This window comes from Siphateles boraxobius, unplaced genomic scaffold (genome assembly GCF_051911475.1).
Source record: "Siphateles boraxobius isolate OS27281-9 unplaced genomic scaffold, OSU_SipBor_1 7, whole genome shotgun sequence".
NCBI lineage: Eukaryota > Metazoa > Chordata > Actinopteri > Cypriniformes > Leuciscidae > Siphateles > Siphateles boraxobius.
The window spans coordinates 17924471-17941973 of NW_027509197.1; the positions used below are offsets into that span (position 1 = coordinate 17924471).

Genomic DNA, 17503 nt, shown 5'->3' on the forward strand with positions numbered 1-17503 from the left:
ACTGTTTATTGTTAAGTTACATCGAGTCTCCCTTCATGAAATTCAGGTTTGACATTCATAATCTAATGATGAGTAATTTGGCCACTACTAATACTAATAGTTATTAGCATTAATAATTTAAATTTTCACAAAAATGTCTTGATTTTTTTAAATTCTTGTTGCTATAATTACACAGACAACAGAGAAAGGGTGTAGGAAAAATTCAGAACTCTGTGTTTTAATTGTAAAAATTTCGAGCGCATAGCCTCTGGAAGTTTTTCTCGTGCTTTATAGACCAACTGGAAAAATGTCAACTGTAAAGCAATGGAACACTAACTAGGTTTAATTAACTCACTGCTGTTTGGTTGTCAATCGGAATTCAACCTGCTGGACAATCTAGCTTTGTGCTGAAACATCTGGTTGCTAGCTGGTCTAAAATAGTGTTAGACATATATTGTTATTGTATATAGTTAGACATTAACTGGAGCTGGTCAACCAACTAATGACCCACTTGCACCATCTAAGTTTGGTTATCTTAGACCAGCTAGGAACCAGCATCTTCCTAAACATCTACAGCAGGGAAAGCAGCTGCGGAGCTGTCCATGGTGCTGAAAGCATACCGGCTCACAATTCACTGATGAAATCACTATGCCCTGATGAATATGCCACATACACTTTTCCACATCGTTCGCCTCTATTCCTCCAAAACAAATTTATACGTCATATGGGACTGACTTATGATGCATTTGGAGCTCAACCAGTGTTTGTTTTGGAAAATGACCGACGCGTGGTAAAAGAGGGAGCGCGATGTGTAAGTGTGTGCGCGTTAGAGGGATGACGATGACGGTGTTTGGGGAGCTGTGGGTGTCTTTAAGAGCTTCTTTCAGATGCTCACTGGTGTCAGGATAGAGAGGCACGAGCCACTGAAGTACTTACGAGAACAGCGAGACGCGCAAATCGTATTGGAAATACGTTTATTTTCATACACATTTAGGATATACTGCCATCGGGAAACCTGGACAAGATGCAGTCGCCAAAGTCACAGGCTTTTGCTGTCAGTGTGACGCTGTTCTCCGTTCTCAGCGCGGCAATGTGCGCCAGTCACTGTAAGTACATGCAGTGCCGTTGAGCACTGTAGCCCATTAAAAGTTGCTTTGGTTTGTGATATTTTTTAAATGCGTTTTTATTAGAACCAATGGTTTCATACTGATACTATACAAACGGAGATCCTTAAATTAATTTAATTATTGAAAGAATGCAGAGGATTTAAAGACTATTCCTGCAAATGTGAACTTTCACTGGATCTTGCAACCTGTAACAGTGTTGAATGACTGCATTCGCGTTTCACGATGCGACTTCTCATAAGCATCTGCTAAAAGATAGTGGAGCAGGTGTGAGACATTGTGCATTTCAAATGTTATCACGGAAAGTGAGGCGTAAAAAGCAGTTATTTGCAGCTTACGTATATCATTTCTCGATTGAGTAGGAGATGGGCAATGTTGCAACTCGTTGTTTATTTGTGTATTCAATTTTATATGATATTCCCATATGTGTCTGCTACCAAATAAAGTAGTTTAAAAAACACACTACGTATTACTAAACTGACTAAATTAATATAAAGTACAAAGTGCGCTTAAATACTGTATATGGAATACCTGATGGGTTGTAACACTAATAAAGCACATTTTACATTTTGTGCATTAACTGATTTTGGCAAGTTCCCCATTACCAGTAAACATTGTATATGAAGCATTTAATTCACAGTAGCTGGGAAAAAAATAACACATTTAAAAATGAAAAAAAAAAGCTCTAAAAATAACAGTTCTGTTAATAAGAAATGTAGGAACATATACTGTACCATCTTGTTTAAATTTTTGTGCTTCCAGTTGAAGTACATTGAAAAATGTTACAACCTCTCCCATCTGATCAAACATGATATTTCTAGTTATTCTAGTTATAACATGTATATCAGATTAAACAAGATAACCCTTCTGATCCAAATGATTCCAGTCCTGTCATTTAACATCCATTATGCAATGACATGATCCAAAAATTTAATTATATACCTAGCGTGAAATTATTATTTCTTACTTCAAAATTGTTTTGAAGAGAGTGTCAGTCTTATGATGTGATTTCTCCATTGCTCATTTCTAATCAGTTAAATTTATGGTTTTACCTGTTCTTTGCTCTCCTCTATGCTATTTTAGAGTTGTAGCTGAGTTATGTGCGCCACACAGGATGATTTCCAGTGACATCCCAACACACTTTATTATATTTTCATTACTGTGAATGATCGCCATGTGTGTGAAGCTCGATGTGTTTAAAGTGTTCTCACAGTGCCTTCACAGCTATAAATGCATGAATCAGGAGAGCACATTGTTCCACTCATAGATCCACCTTTTCCTGTATTATTAAGATGAGAAACACTATGCTACTGGAAGTATCTGTAGATTACACTAGGCAATGATATCTGTCATTTCTATGTATTCAGAGTCCGTTTGCATCATTACATGATATGAAACAAAAACTTACTTAGTCATTCATGGCTCTGCTCAGCATGAGATGTGCTCTGTGGATCTGGATCAGATGAAGTGAATCCTCACTGAGGACATGCAAAAGGATATTCTCATATTTACCACAGGGGTACCAGAATAAAGCTGGAGATCCATCATGCCCTTGTCATCTGTGTCAGGTAACGGAGATAATGGTTGGTGCTCTCTCTCTCAGGAGCCCCTGGCTCTGTTCTCAAAGAGGGATAACAAGGGGATGTCCTTTCAGATCTGGTGTCCCTGGAAGAACAACTACATCCCTTTTACTGTGACCACTGGGACAGTGGAGGGTCTCAACATTACACAAGATAAAAGCCTTGTTTCACCTGGCTAGGGCACACTGAGGCAAGACCTAGAGGCTCAGTGTTTTCTGACATTGTCTGTGGACATGATTGTATTAAAAATATGTATTAAAAATATCCAGCATTTTTTACCTAAAAAAAAGAATAGAAGTAGAGATAATGCAGAATTGGTTCCACAAAGAAGGTCCATATTTTTTTATTAGTAGTATGGCAAACATTCTCTAATCTATGGAACATTTTTCTATTACAAAGAACTTTTGTGCATTGTGAAGGTTCTGTACACTCTTAAAATATCAGATCCATTTTGGGTTCTTCAAAGAACCTTCCAGTAGACATTTCTTTAAAAAAAAAGATTTTTGTGTGTGTGTGTGAAGAACTTTTTAATATCTATTAAAAAGTTAATATTTTAATATCTTATCTAATGAACTGTTTTCCACTATAAAGAACCTTTTGTACAATGCAAAGATTCCATGGTTGTTGAAGGTTCCTTATGGACCCATATAGATGCCAAACTTTTATTTTTAAGACTAAAAGGTTCTTCATGGAACTATACACCCTCACAAAGAATTCATTTATTTTTAATGGAGAATTCTGGGTTAAATTGTATTAGAGCCATACTATTTCTTTAAAGTTGCAAAGAAATTGACGGAGTGATAGATGTTTTTTTGCATATTGTGATGCACATCAGAACGAAAAAAAAAAAAAAAACTGGCGACCCGGTTGTATTCAGGTCTAGTCAATGAAGGCAGATCTGAGAGCTTGCAGTCGATTTTAAGCATGGTTGCCAGGTCTGTGCAACAAAAGTACCCCAAAAAATAGCTCAATGCGATTTTCTCCATCGGGCGGCCAAATTCTCCACTGGACTTGTACGTCTGGGGGTGTCTTGGGGGTGTTGGAGCACCGAAATAGTACTTACGGGGGTTGGAAATCAACCTGCAGAATTGTTTTGTAACCGCGGCAACAACTTAAAAGTAGCCCAATTCCACGGGAAACCGTGGACTTGGCAACACGGATTGTAAAAAAAAAAAAGGATGGGATTTAAGAGGACTCAATGAATGGAGAAGTTCGACATACTACATGTCACCAGAGAGAAGTCAGTAATTTCAGAAGTTATGACATTTTTTATCAAAAATCATGCATGGATAAATTGTTCACAATAAGATTAATGGTAGGCAGTACATTTAGAAAAAAGTTGAATTTTCATGTAATTCCGACTTTAAGAGTGCTTGCTGTTGTTATTAGAACAAGACTGTGAAAAAATCATGCAGTGTTGTCAATCAACCAATCCATAACTGACAGAAGCTAAAAGTTGTCTAAATTCTCTCTTTGAAGTTTGACTCAAAGTTTGAAGAGCAAAATGTGTGCATTGACCCAAACAGGACACAGATATTTATTCAGCTTGAATGCATGTCAGAGTGCTGTTGTGGTGCAGGTGGATTGATTTAACATTCTAAATACAACTCCCCTCTCAGTGGGGGAGAGCCGAGTCTTGTCGGGCATTAGCATGATAGAGTCATTTATTTCAACTTTTTTATGAGGTCAAACGTGGGAGGCTTTTTGAAGGGAGCTCTCCTATAGAGCTGACCAGATTCCCTGTGGGCTTTGTAGGGGAGGGAATCTTTAAAGGATCCCCCCCCCCCCCCATCCCCCCCATTTCCTGTATAATAGTTTGGCACTAGGGTTAGCGTAAATGAGAAAGGACCTGTTCAGATTTTCTTTTAAATTTTGATGCACAACTAACTTGCTTCTGTTTTAACTTATGTAAAAAGATAATCAATTGTACTAACTCATCTTGGAAAGTGATACAAGAGACAATGGAGAGAATGTCATGAAGATTATAGTACATAAATCACCTTGGAAGGGTAGAGGCGGCAAAGAGCATTGACAGTGTTGTCCATATTGTAAACTTGACTTCATTCTCCATGCTGATTTATGCTGTGTGGGCATCAGAGCATGAAAATATTGATCAATCAAGGCTTTATTCAGCCAAAATCACTGCATCCCCTGCTTCACACCTGTAAAGGGAGATACACGTAACAGAATGAGACAGATTTTGCTGAATTTCTGATGCTGACAAACTACTTATGACTCTTTTTTGGTACTGCAGGTTAGTGGATTGTCAGCAGATATATTCTGCTCACAATCTTATAAAGATACATTTTTAATTAACCCGCGCTTGTCCTGAAACGCTGACACTGACACACATGTGCTCTGTCTGCAATTATTGTAGCTTAGTAGCTTTCCAATGCCTACATCATAGAGTGGATAATTGTAGACTGCCTTACTGTGGATCATGCATCTAATCTATCTATGATCTGAGATATAGGCTATAGCTATACCCAGTGGAGCTGTGACCTCTTAGGAGGATTGTGGTCAACATATTAATCATTCAGCCAGTTACTGTAAATATAAGTCGTTGTAAAGGCTGTCTGAATCACACGGTTGTTATGATTAGATGAACAACATTTTTTGGATCATGATCAGTCATTGTGGCTTTTTGGTCCAAGAATGAATTGCTCTTGCAGATATTACAGTTCATTTACAGTTACTAGCACACATATGGCTCTTTTGTTCTCTGTGTGATAATCCATCACGCTGTTCCTATAACTTTCTTCACTCAGTGTAAATGCACAAAAAGATATACAGTATAACGGATAGTTTCCCAGGAGTTCGTCTAGAGCTTGCTCTCTTGTTCTTTTTAGAGTATGACGCATGAGAGACAAAATGATTTATTTAAAAGAGTTTTCTCTCGAAATGTTTACAGTATTGGCATGTGTAAAATTTCTTCTGGGAAAGTTAATCAATATATTTAAAGAAATGTAAATCCAAGCTATAAAAGAAAAATAGGGTCAAATGTTATTTTGTATTTGTATTCTGCTGTTTGGTTCTGTAGATTTAATTAAACTGAATTAACTGGCGCAATGCAGTGCAAAATATTACTTAAATGTAAAGCTTGAAATAGCTACTTTAATACGAAATAAACTCTTTTAGAGCGATGCTTTGAAAACGGTCTTAATTGTCCGTTTGAGATGAGTACAAACAAGTTACTAGAATATGACTGTGGCCTCTCATTATTCGTTTGCTTTCATCTGATATCTTTTGATGATAGAATCTGGAAAATAATCAGTCCTAAATGAATTAGACTTTTGCTCTCAGGCTTGACGTGAGCTATTGGCAGGATGGCACTGTTGTTGGTCTAGTTTCATTTATTTGAAGACATTAAATGGTGGTTTGCAATGCTTTACATCTTGCATTCTCTATTCTTTCATCCATTATTTTTCTCAGTATTAATTTATCTCAAATCTTCATACAGTCAGCACTCCAGTAAATGTTATATTAGTAAATTATATCAGCCATGATAATGCATGCAATCTATCTTCCTTCATGTGCATTCAGTATTCCTCTCCAATTAAAACATGATTCACATGCAGATAAGATATGTAGACATGAATATGTAAATTGTCAGAGTAACGTTAGATACTGTTTCATTTGCCTTTTGATTACAGTGCCTCAGTTTGCAGTACTAAGATGTTCACAGGAATAATAAGAACAGAAATGTAATATTACAACAATGGCTCCATCTGAATGTTAATCCTGAAGCTTTCCTCTGAATATTTTAAAATCCTCCCAAAATGTGGCTATTTTTTCCCCAATCACACAGCTTAAGATACCAGCTTTAAAAGGGTGCTGTTTTTATCTTTAAACATAAACTGTGTTTCATTTTAGTCCATTTGAATGCACATGCGATATAGCTACATTTATGTATTTATTCAAGGCTGCTTACATTCAAGGTAGAATATTTTTTCTCTCTCTCAGTTCATGGATTCTTTGGAAATCAAATCCATGACCTGTTTTCTGTTTTTTTTCTCTTTATTTTTAAATGTAATTCATTCCTGCGATGACAGCTGAAAACAGCGAAAATATTGTTTAAACAGTATTTAATTATTTGTATATAATTATATTCACTTTTAAGTGATTGTATTAAGTGATTGTATTGAAGTGTGGTATGAATAAGTGTCTTGTAACTCATTGTGGGTGTTTAAAGAGAGATACTGTTGTTTTGAACAGTATGCTTATGCAATGTCAAAAGTATTTAGTATATGCCACTTCAGTGCTTCTCTCTCTCTCTCTCTCTCTCTCTCTCTCTCTCTCTCTCTCTCTCTCTCTCTCTCTCTCTCTCTCTCTCTCTCTCTCTCTCTCTCTCTCTCTCTCTCTCTCTCTCTCTCACCAAACGCCCAGTGGAATGATTTTCAAAAGCCTTGTTCCACTCCATTTGTAAAACTGAAGAACCTGATGAGAGTTTAAAAAAAAACATTTCCACATCAAAGAACATTCTTCCCCGTGTTAAGATTACCAAAACATGCTTTAAAAATTTGTAAAAAAAAAGAAGAGCGTATCGTGTCCCATTCCAAATGATTTAACCTCTCCCCTTTAAAACCTTATTTCGTTCTAGAATCCAAAGTATGTCACACTAAAGTTCTTAAACTGTGTTGTGGTAACATTGGCATGTCCTATAAAGGTTCACACTTGAGATTGAAAGAAAGAACATCAGCAAAAGTAAAACTGATGCCCCCCATTATGAACTAAATGCTAGCCAATCTTGTGACATTTCTATGAGCCAGCTGGCCCACCATCTGGACTGATGGGATGGAAGCAGACACATGTGATATTCACCAGAAGCTCACAGGACAGTAACCTCAGGCATTCCCTCACTCTGTCCAGCATACAGGTTAACAATGATCTAGCACTGCATGACGTCAAGACTCCCAATTTCAGACTAGGAATCAATAGCAGAAGAGGATTTAAGTGACTTAGCCAATGTGTGGCACCGTCAAAATACAATTTGACTGAATTTGATATAGGTCTTTTAACTACTTTTTCCACATGTGTTCAATCTGGTATTGTGTGCCAAGGGAACATTTTTACTACCCATCATTTTTACAAGATATCATAGATATAAAATCATAATCTCTGGTCTGGTGGTTCATGTCTTTTCTTCATGCTACTCTGTATCTTTATTTTCTTCCTTGTGCTATGATGCTTGATGTTGCCTTCTAGCTGTTATTTTCATTCCAATAGGTTTTCATGCTCAGTGTCTATTGCAGAAAAGGCTGATCTTGCCATCAAAGGTCTATGCTTCATGATAGAAGACCGGATAGTATTCTGCCATGTACCCCTGAGCTTGATCTTCCTGTTGCAAGCCTCCTCAATTCATTCATTTCTCTTCAGAGCTTCTATAGAAGCATGTCAGTATACTTGTTTCATCTCATATACCATAACCATAAGCTCTGTTTCAAAAAATCCATCTTTTCAACATCCAGTTCATCATGTTCTGCATTATAGCAAAGTTATAATTTCTAATCTTCTCTTTTAGATTAAAACACAACACACCTACCTGAGGCATTTGACTTTATTCTGGCAAAGACAGAGACGTGAGGCAGAAATGTTTTTGCTGGGAGACAGAAAGCAATTTGTTGGCATTAAGTCGGATCTCTTTGTAGAGCAATGTTTTTTTGTTTTTTTTTGGTGAAGTGCAGGCTGCCTAATTAGGGACCGAGTGATGCCAATCTCCCATACAGCTCCATGCATGCAGAGGCCACCGAATAACAGCTGTTCAAAAGCTATTAGGAGGAAATGCTGACCAATAATGCTGAAAAATGATAGCTGGGATGCAGAGTAGCCAAAACGAAACTCATCTCACAGGCGTGGAAAGTGGGAAAATGACAACAGACATTCATCATAATCTATTAACGTTACGAAAATATCATGCTTTAATTTGTTTAGCAATGTACTGCAGTGTATTCAGCGATAACAAAAAAATATGGGCAAGTGAGAGTCTAATTGAAGACAATTAATTTAGTAATGAATTGTTCTGAGATTATCACATTAAGGCCAGGCATTCAGTCGTCATGCCCATTCAAATCAAGGGAATCAAGGTTTCGAATGCAACTTCCAAAAGACCAAAAATAAATATATATATATATTTTTTTACATTTGATAATTAAGTTCTGTGATTACTGACAAAATTCATAGTGGTCCAAAGTTGTCATCTTTTAGAGAATTTTGCTGTTTTGACGCCAAAAATGACATTAAACCTATGTGTATCTTGCAGGATGAGTTATTCAGGCTTCGGTTCATAATTCAAAAGTGTATATAACTGAGTCTGCAAACATTGCAGAATTTATTAAATTGAAAACTTAGTGTATATAAAATAACAAGTTATTTTTATTTGGCCTTTGTTTTTTCTTTGTTTATTTCTATTTTTTATTTTTTTCTATGCCACACAGAGTTATCAAAAAGCCAAATCTGCTGTTTTCCATAGATGAAAATCCAGGGCGATCACTGGCAGGTGAGTTTAGTTTATTATCAAAATTGGTCACACTTTAGTTTGAGGAAAACACATTCAGTATTAACTATGGCTTTTGCCTCAATAAACACGTTGTTGTAGTGGTTAAGTTTAGGTATTGGGTAGGATTAAGGGATGTGGAATATGGTCATGCAGAGTAAGGCATTACTATGTGCTTTTTAAGTACTAATAAACAGCCAATATGCTAGTAAAATGCAAGCTAATAAGCAAGTTAATAGTGAGAATTGGTCCCCAAACTAAAGTGTTACCTAAAAATGTATGTTATATCAGGATTTGTACCCAACCCCCATGCACACTATAAAATTACACTACTTGACTCTGATGTCTTTTAGGAAGATGTGTCAGAACTGTCACTGATGCCCCCTCAAAAAAAAAAAAAAAGTGCATGAAGCTCCTGGGCATATTCCAGAAAACCATCAGATGAAAAATTGCACTAAAGATGTAAAAAAAAAAGCTTTTTGCAATATATTGTATTGTACCAGGGGTTCCTCTTGTGTAAAATACTGGGGCTTTTCTGACTGCCTTTAATTATGAGCAATGGTGCACTCCGGGTGTAACATGCTGTTTTACATCCTTAGCTTGAGTCTCATCAACAGCTTGGGTGATGCTAAAAATTAACTTGGCTAGGTTTCCTGCTGGGTGACCTTCTCTCGATCAATTTAGCAGTTGTCTTGGCAATACGGTCACTATAGTTTTCTGGCAAATATGCACAGAATCATGAACCTCTTTTATTTTAAGTGAAGGCAGCAGTATGGTCACTATCAAAGTTTTTCACATAAGCAATGCATTTTTTTGAAGCTGTGTATTAAAGGGATGATTAAAGGAGGTATAGAAAAATAAATAAATGGATAGTAGTTATCATTGACTTTGAAAGAAGCGTTAATGTTTCATAGGCCTGGCTACAATTTCTACTTAAAATCATTGGATAGAATAACGTATAAAGGCATTGAATAATGTTCCTATTAGACTTCATGATGCATGTCTGTCACAAAAAGTATTCCTGCCCAATCTGCATGGGAAGTTCAAGTTCTCATATGGTTTGTCAATGGAACAGTATTCTCTTGCTTACTGCTGGGCCAGCAAATCCCTGGGTCGGTGTGCATGCAGAGCTGCTGCTTTAGGACATAACTCACGTTTTCAAAAAGAGACCACACACACCACTAACGGCAGTCCCCACACTACTGCTGAAAAGAAAAAGGAAAGAAAAAACAGTTTGGACCTTTTTTTTAGATGGGCGATGCTGTTCTGTTTCTGGCACAAGCATGCACAAGTTGTTACAGGAATACTCTGGTTATTATAGGCTGGTTACTCTGGCTATTGTTGTAGGTAGACCATTTCAACCTGTGTAGCCATGCCATAACCAGCATGAATGTTGCCAAAACATAAGGCCATCTCAAGGCCTTTTCACTCCCAGACAGAGAGAACCGAAAGACTGTTTTCATCCAATTAAAAAAAAAAAAACCTTACTGACCAATTGTCACCGTTGGTTGCGGCAGAGATGAAACAGGATCAGCAGTCTTTATTTAGAAATAAACTCAACTTCACAAAACAGAATCTCAGGAACAAGGACCAGGAACAGAATAACCAACATACAACTGACAACTGAACTGAACCAAACACAGGTGACAGAACACAGAACATGAACTGAACACAATGAAAACTAATCAAGAAATAGACATGAACAGAACAGATCAAAATCAAACTGTAAATTTGAACAAACGAACACAAACTGTGACACCAATGAGATATAAGCTTTTGGCCACATTTCCCAAGCCACTGTGGCTGCACAATTCACCTCACTGGTGACACTAAAGATACAGTGTATTTTGCCGACACCAGCAATGCAGTCCCTTCCCTGGTCACTGATAATAATACATGCGCATATAAAATGTGCATAAAGAAATTGCTCTCTTACTTGTATGATGCATTCAATATATAAACAGTATATATATATATATATATATATATATATACTGTATATATATATATACACACACACACACGCACGCACGCACGCACGCACGCACGCACGCACACACACACACACACACACACACACACACACACACACACACACACACACACACACACACACACACATCTTTTGTTTAACCTGCGTTTCAGTGCTGAGACTGTGGGAAAAAAAACACTAAGCTCAGATTGTCTGTCAGTATAGCTTTTCCTTTCTCTAATCAGCTCACATGCCATCAGTGTAGGTCTCAGTTGTACCCTAAAACTCAACAAGAATTCAGTCTCTTTTTTTACTGAATACTGTCTCACTTAATTTTTTTAAGCCTCAACAAATTGATATTTTAGCCTTACCATTGAGTGTTGACCTTTTGGCTACATTGAATGCTTACAAATGTCAAAAGATTGTTACAGTTTGACGCAGTCAAGACACTTTATGACATGCTGGTGAGCACAAGTGTCCTCGTTAATCTGCTGACAATTGTGAAATATAATGAATGTTGCCAGCATCTGTTTGGGCTGCAGTATGTGACAGTGGGAGTCAATGATTTTAAAGATGGATGGCTCGCTCTAGATGGATGCGGATAGAATCAGATTTAGTGGGCTTTCATTTCCCAGCAAGTGTATGAGTGAGAAAGCATCTTATGCTTATCATTGAGAGCAGGATAATACAATCACATTGATATAAAATGCATATTATCAAAAAGGGACTGTTTTTGACAATTAATCTTTTGCTAACACAAACACACTGATTCCAGCACAAAAACAAATGCCACTTGAGTTTAATGAAAATGGTCATCCTGTGGTGATTAGAAAAGAAATGATGAGAAATGAGAGCAGAGTTCAAGAGAGACACTGAATTACCAGCTAACATGTAAATGAAGACCAGATCTAAGCACAAGTACTAGCTGAAAAGGACTGATTTGAATTACAGAGAGTGTACAGTAATTCACACATGAATTTACAATGTTTACATAAAAATTGCAAGTTTTTTTCTGGTTTTGATGTCAAAACACAAACACACATGGATTCAAGACATGGAGACACTGAATAAACCATCAGAAAGCTGTTAAAGGTGTGCACATGTGGAGTGAAATTGATGTAATATGGAAAATATTGGAGTGAAACATGTTCAGCACACAGATTTTTGCCCATTACACAGATTTCAGTCTGCACGTAAACACCTTTATTGCTGTGTAAACATCTTTATTGTCAGATGTTTTATTTTTTTCGCTTGTTTTCTCTTGTTTTTTATGTGTGCATGTCTGTATGCATTTAGAAGTCAAAACCTTAGAGAAATCGTCTACGGTTACGTATGTAACCCTCGTTCCCTGAGTAGGGAACGGAGACGTTACGTCGGATGACGACGAATGGGGTTTCGCTTAGAAAGCCTATCAACTTCGAGTATTACAAAACGAGCCAATGGCAAAGAAATGCCATGGGTCTGCGGAATTTGCATGGCGTAACTCCGCCCCACCTCGTGGGTATAAAAGGAGGAAGCCGGCAGCAAGCAGATATGTTTCTTCGCTGAGGAGCCAAGACTGAGCTCAGGCGATCCCCGCGGTACAGCGGAAAGTGGCAGGCAGACGTAACGTCTCCGTTCCCTACTCAGGGAACGAGGGTTACATACGTAACCGTAGACGTTCCCTTTCGTTGTCACTCCGAGTTACGTCGGATGACGACGAATGGGGTTACCAGTCTAATCACGCCACCTTCTCAGCTGTCTTCCAGTGCCCTGCGTAATCGAGATCCCTGTCAGCCTGGACAAAGGACTCCATATAACACAGGAATACCAAGGTACACTGGGAAGCATATCCCAAGCTAGGGGAAGTATGCAATTAATGCCAGCCCGGAGGGGGGGGACTTAGAGAATACACATATGACCCGAAGGAAGCATATGGGAAACACTGGGGTGTCCAGCCGCAGGTGGAATATTTCAACCCCAGGGGTGGCAAGGTGGCTTGCCAAGGGAAAGACACACGCTCAGAGAGGCTTACAGTGGAAATACACATGTGGGGGTCGCTCAGAGGAGGGACCATGCACACGGGAGGCACCTAGCCGACGCACAGGCAATAGACACTGGCGCCGACGTCAGGAGTGCTGGAGGAGCTCAGGGCTTTCGGAGAAGCTCACCTGAGAAAATATCGCACGTATCCAGTCCGTGGAGTGGAATGGCGAGCAAGCGAAGACACCTGAGAGGGTCCGGTACTAGCTGGTTGAAGCGAGTACACGAGAGGACACAGGCTCCACTCGGAGATTATAGAATCTGGCGAATGTGTTAGGTGTCGCCCAGCCTGCAGCTCTGCAGATGTCTGTTAGCGAGGCGCCATGCGCTAGAGCCCAAGAGGACGCCACACTCCGGGTGGAGTGGGCAGTCACACCAAGGGGGCACGGTCGACCTTGCTGCTGGTAAGCCAAGGCAATGGTGTCCACTATCCAGTGAGACAACCTTTGCTTGGAGAGAGCCTTTCCCTTCAGCTTCCCACCATAACAGACAAAGAGCTGGTCTGAGGTCCTGAAACACTGCGTTCTGTCTACATAGGCGCGGAGAGCGCGTACTGGACAGAGCAGTGCCAAGGCTGGGTCTGCCTCCTCCGAGGGCAGCGCTTGCAGGTTCACCACCTGGTCCCGGAAGGGAGTGGTAGGAACCTTGGGCACATATCCAGGCCGGGGTCTCAGGATCACGTGAGAGTAAGCCGGCCCAAATTCCAGGCACGCTTCGTCAACGGAGAAAGCGTGCAGGTCCCCAACCCTCTTGATGGAGGCCAGTGCAACCAGGAGCGCTGTCTTCATAGACAGGAACTTAAGCTCAACTGATTGCAGGGGCTCAAAGGGAGCACTCTTCAGGGCAGTTAGAACCACTGAGAGGTCCCAAGAGGGAACGAGAGGAGGACGAGGAGGATTCAGTCTCCTCGCTCCTCTCAGGAACCTGATGATCAGGTCGTGCTTCCCCACCGACTTACCTTCGATGAGGTCATGATGTGCGGCAATGGCGGCAACATAGACCTTCAGGGTGGAGGGAGACAGCCTTCGCTCCAGCCCCTGTTGAAGGAAGGAAAGCAAAACACTGATCGAGCATCTCCGGGGGTCTTCTCGGAGAGAAGAGCACCAGTTGACGAAGAGGTTCCACTTCAACGCATAGACGTGTCTCGTGGACGACGCTCTAGCGGAAGTGATGGTAGCCACCACCGCTGGTGGTAGGGTACTCAAACCTGCCTCGTCCCATCCAGGAGCCACACGTGGAGGTTCCAAAGATCGGGACGAGGGTGCCATAGGGTGCCCCGTCCCTGAGAAAGAAGGTTCTTCCTCAGAGGGATCGGCCAGGGAGGTGCTGTCGCGAGGAGTACTAGTTCGGGGAACCAGGTCCGGTTGGGCCAGTAAGGGGCAACCAGAATGACCTGCTCCTCGTCCTCCCTGACCTTGCGCAAAGTGTGCGCAAGAAGGCTCACTGGGGGAAACGCATACTTGCGGCCCTGCGGCCAGCTGTGCGCCAGAGCATCTGTGCCGAGCGTGCCCTCGGTCAGGGAATAGAACTGGGCGCAGTGGGTCGAGTCGTGAGAGGCAAACAGATCTATCTGCGCGTCCCCGAACTGGTCCCAAATCAGCTGAACCGACTGGGGATGGAGTCGCCATTCTCCAGGGAGGGGCTGAAGCCGTGAGAGCTCGTCGGCTGCACAGTTCAGCGCTCCGGGAATGAAGATGGCTCGAAGCGACCTCAGATGCTTCTGACTCCATAGGAGGAGGTGGCGAGCGAGTTGTGACATACGGCGGGAGCGTAGACCACCTTGATGGTTGATGTACGCTACAGTGGCGGTATTGTCTGAGCGGACTAGTACGTGTTGACCCCTGAGCAACGCCCGGAAGCGGTGCAGGGCAAGGTGTACTGCCAACAACTCGAGGCAATTGACATGCCACAGCCGCTGGGGTCCTGTCCAGGAGCCCGCAGCAGCATGTCCATTGCACATGGCGCCCCAGCCCGTGGTGGAGGCATCTGTTGAGACAACAACATGCCGGGAAGCTCGAGCCAGGGGGACACCGGCCCTGAGAAAATCGAGGTTCGACCACGGGGTGAAGAACTGACGGCAGGTCGGAGTAACTGGTACTCGGAACGTGCCGTGTTGCCATGCCCACCTCGGGACTCGGTCGCGAAGCCAAAGCTGAAGCGGTCTCATATGAAGCAATCCGAGCGGCGTGACCGCGGCTGCAGATGCCATATGCCCCAGGAGCCTCTGAAAAAGTTTCAGTGGAACCGCACTCTTGCCCTCGAATTGTCTTAGGCAAGTCAGCAGTGACTGCGCGCGCTCGCTCGTAAGCTGCGCGGACATGGCGACCGAGTCGATGTCCATACCGAGAAAAGAGATCCTCTGCACGGGGCAAAGTTTGCTCTTCTCCCAGTTGACCCGAAGGCCCAGACGGGCTAGGTGCCGGAGCACTAGGTCCCTGTGTTCGCAAACCTGATCTCGAGAGTGAGCTAGGATCAGCCAGTCGTCGATATAACTCAGGATGCGAACCCCTTGCTCTCGAAGGGGAACAAGGGCCGCCTCGACGACCTTCGTGAAGATGCGAGGAGACAGGGCTAGCCCGAAAGGGAGAACCGCGTACTGGTATGCCTGCCCCTCGAAAGCAAACCGGAGGAACGGTCTGTGTCGAGGAAGAATGGAGACATGAAAGTAGGCGTCCTTCAGGTCGATCGCTGCAAACCAATCCTGGGGCCGTATGCATTCGAAAACGCGTTTGGCGGTGAGCATCTTGAACGGCATCCGATGAAGGGAGCGGTTCAGCACGCGCAAGTCCAGGATTGGCCGTAACCCACCGGTTTTCTTGGGGACAATGAAGTAGGGGCTGTAGAAGCCGGACCTCATCTCGGCTGGAGGGACAGTCTCGATTGCACCCTTCGCCAGCAGGGTGGCAATCTCTGCTCTCATGATAGGGGCATTGCCACCGACCAAAGTGGAGCGGACTCCCCTGAAGCGGGGAGGAGACCGTGCGAACTGAATCGCATAGCCGAGCCTGACGGTACGCGCGATCCAGTGGGACAGACGGGGAAGCTCTAGCCAGGCTCCCAGGAACTGAACCAACGGGATCATGCGGGCCACAGGCGTCCCCCCGGAGGGGCAGCGAGGCGGAGTAACTGGCCCAGATGTGGACGGCATAGCGGCCCGGAGAGGGGGCACAGTTAGCAACCGCACCCTGGCAGAGGGGGCCAGGGGAGGACCAGGCTGGTCGTCCCGCGGGGGCCTGCTCTGCCAGGGGTCTGGCGACAGAGGGGGACAAGGGCGAAGCGGTCCGTGGACGGCACGCCGTGTCAACCGCCTCTGGGACAGAGGGGGGCGAGGAGAGCACGGCTTGTGGGCGGCGCTCTGTGTCGCCCGAGAACTCTGTGAGCTCAGGGAAGAGGGGATTGTTTCTGTCTTTAACCACATTAGGGTGCTGCCCACCCGTGGGTGAGCAGCGGGGAGTGGAGAACAAAAGATTCTCCCCCGGCCCTCCACCGGGGGAAGGAGTGGTCCTGCTACCACCTCCTGAGAAACAATCATCATCCCTGAGCAGCCCGTCTCAGGAGCGCCGCTTGGCCCGGCGTTTAGCGGGGGGCGGGGCAGGAGAGGGCTGTGGCGCCTTCTTACGGCTTCCTCCGCGACCGGCCCTGGGTGGAGGCTGCTGCGTGGTCCGGGCGGGAGGGGCGGGAGCCGCAGGAGGGCGCCCTCGGCGGGAAACAGGTCGAGGCGTCTGCCCGGCCGGCAAGGTGGAGGCAGCAGCGGGCCGGCGGGGCAGAATGTGTTTGATGGCCTCGGTCTGTTTCTGGGCAGTTGAAAACTGTTGGGCAAAGTCTTCAACTGCACCGCCGAAGAGGCCGGCCTGGGACAAGGGGGCGTTAAGCAGACGGGTCCGCTCAGCGTCCCGCATGTCAGCCAGGTTCAGCCACAGATGTCGCTCCTGGACCACAGCTGTGGACATCACCAAACCCAGGGAGCGCGCGGTAACCTTCGTCGCCCGGAGAGCAAGGTCGGTCGCGGCGCGCAGCTCATCAAAGAGCCCTGGGTTTGTCCTACCCTCGTGCATGTCTCTGAGCATCTGGGCCTGGTAGACCTGCAGAGTGGCCATAGCATGCAGTGAAGCAGCCGCCTGTCCCGCCGCTCTGTAAGACTTCGCCACCAGGGTCGACGAAAATCTACAGGCTTTGGATGGGTGCTTAGGCTCGCCCCGAGAAGAAGCACTCTGCGGACATAGTTGCATGGCAACAGAGCGTTCAACCGGGGGAAGCCCAGTGTACCCACGGGCAGCTGCCTCATCGAGGGGAGGAAAGGCGGATGAGACCAGCGAGCGGTCCCGAGAAGACA

At 43.5% G+C, this 17503-nt stretch overlaps 1 protein-coding gene across 1 annotated transcript in view; it reads left to right on the forward strand.

Annotated features, from left to right (window-relative positions):
- The first annotated feature begins 612 nt into the window (after nucleotides 1–612).
- The window catches only part of cntnap5a (contactin associated protein family member 5a), a 158753-nt gene continuing 141862 nt past the window's right edge, over nucleotides 613–17503 (forward strand). The window contains exon 1 of the mRNA XM_077216325.1: nucleotides 613–1085. Coding sequence (XP_077072440.1) covers nucleotides 1004–1085 — 82 coding nt within the window. The 5' untranslated portion in view covers nucleotides 613–1003. The remainder of the gene's footprint in view (nucleotides 1086–17503) is intronic.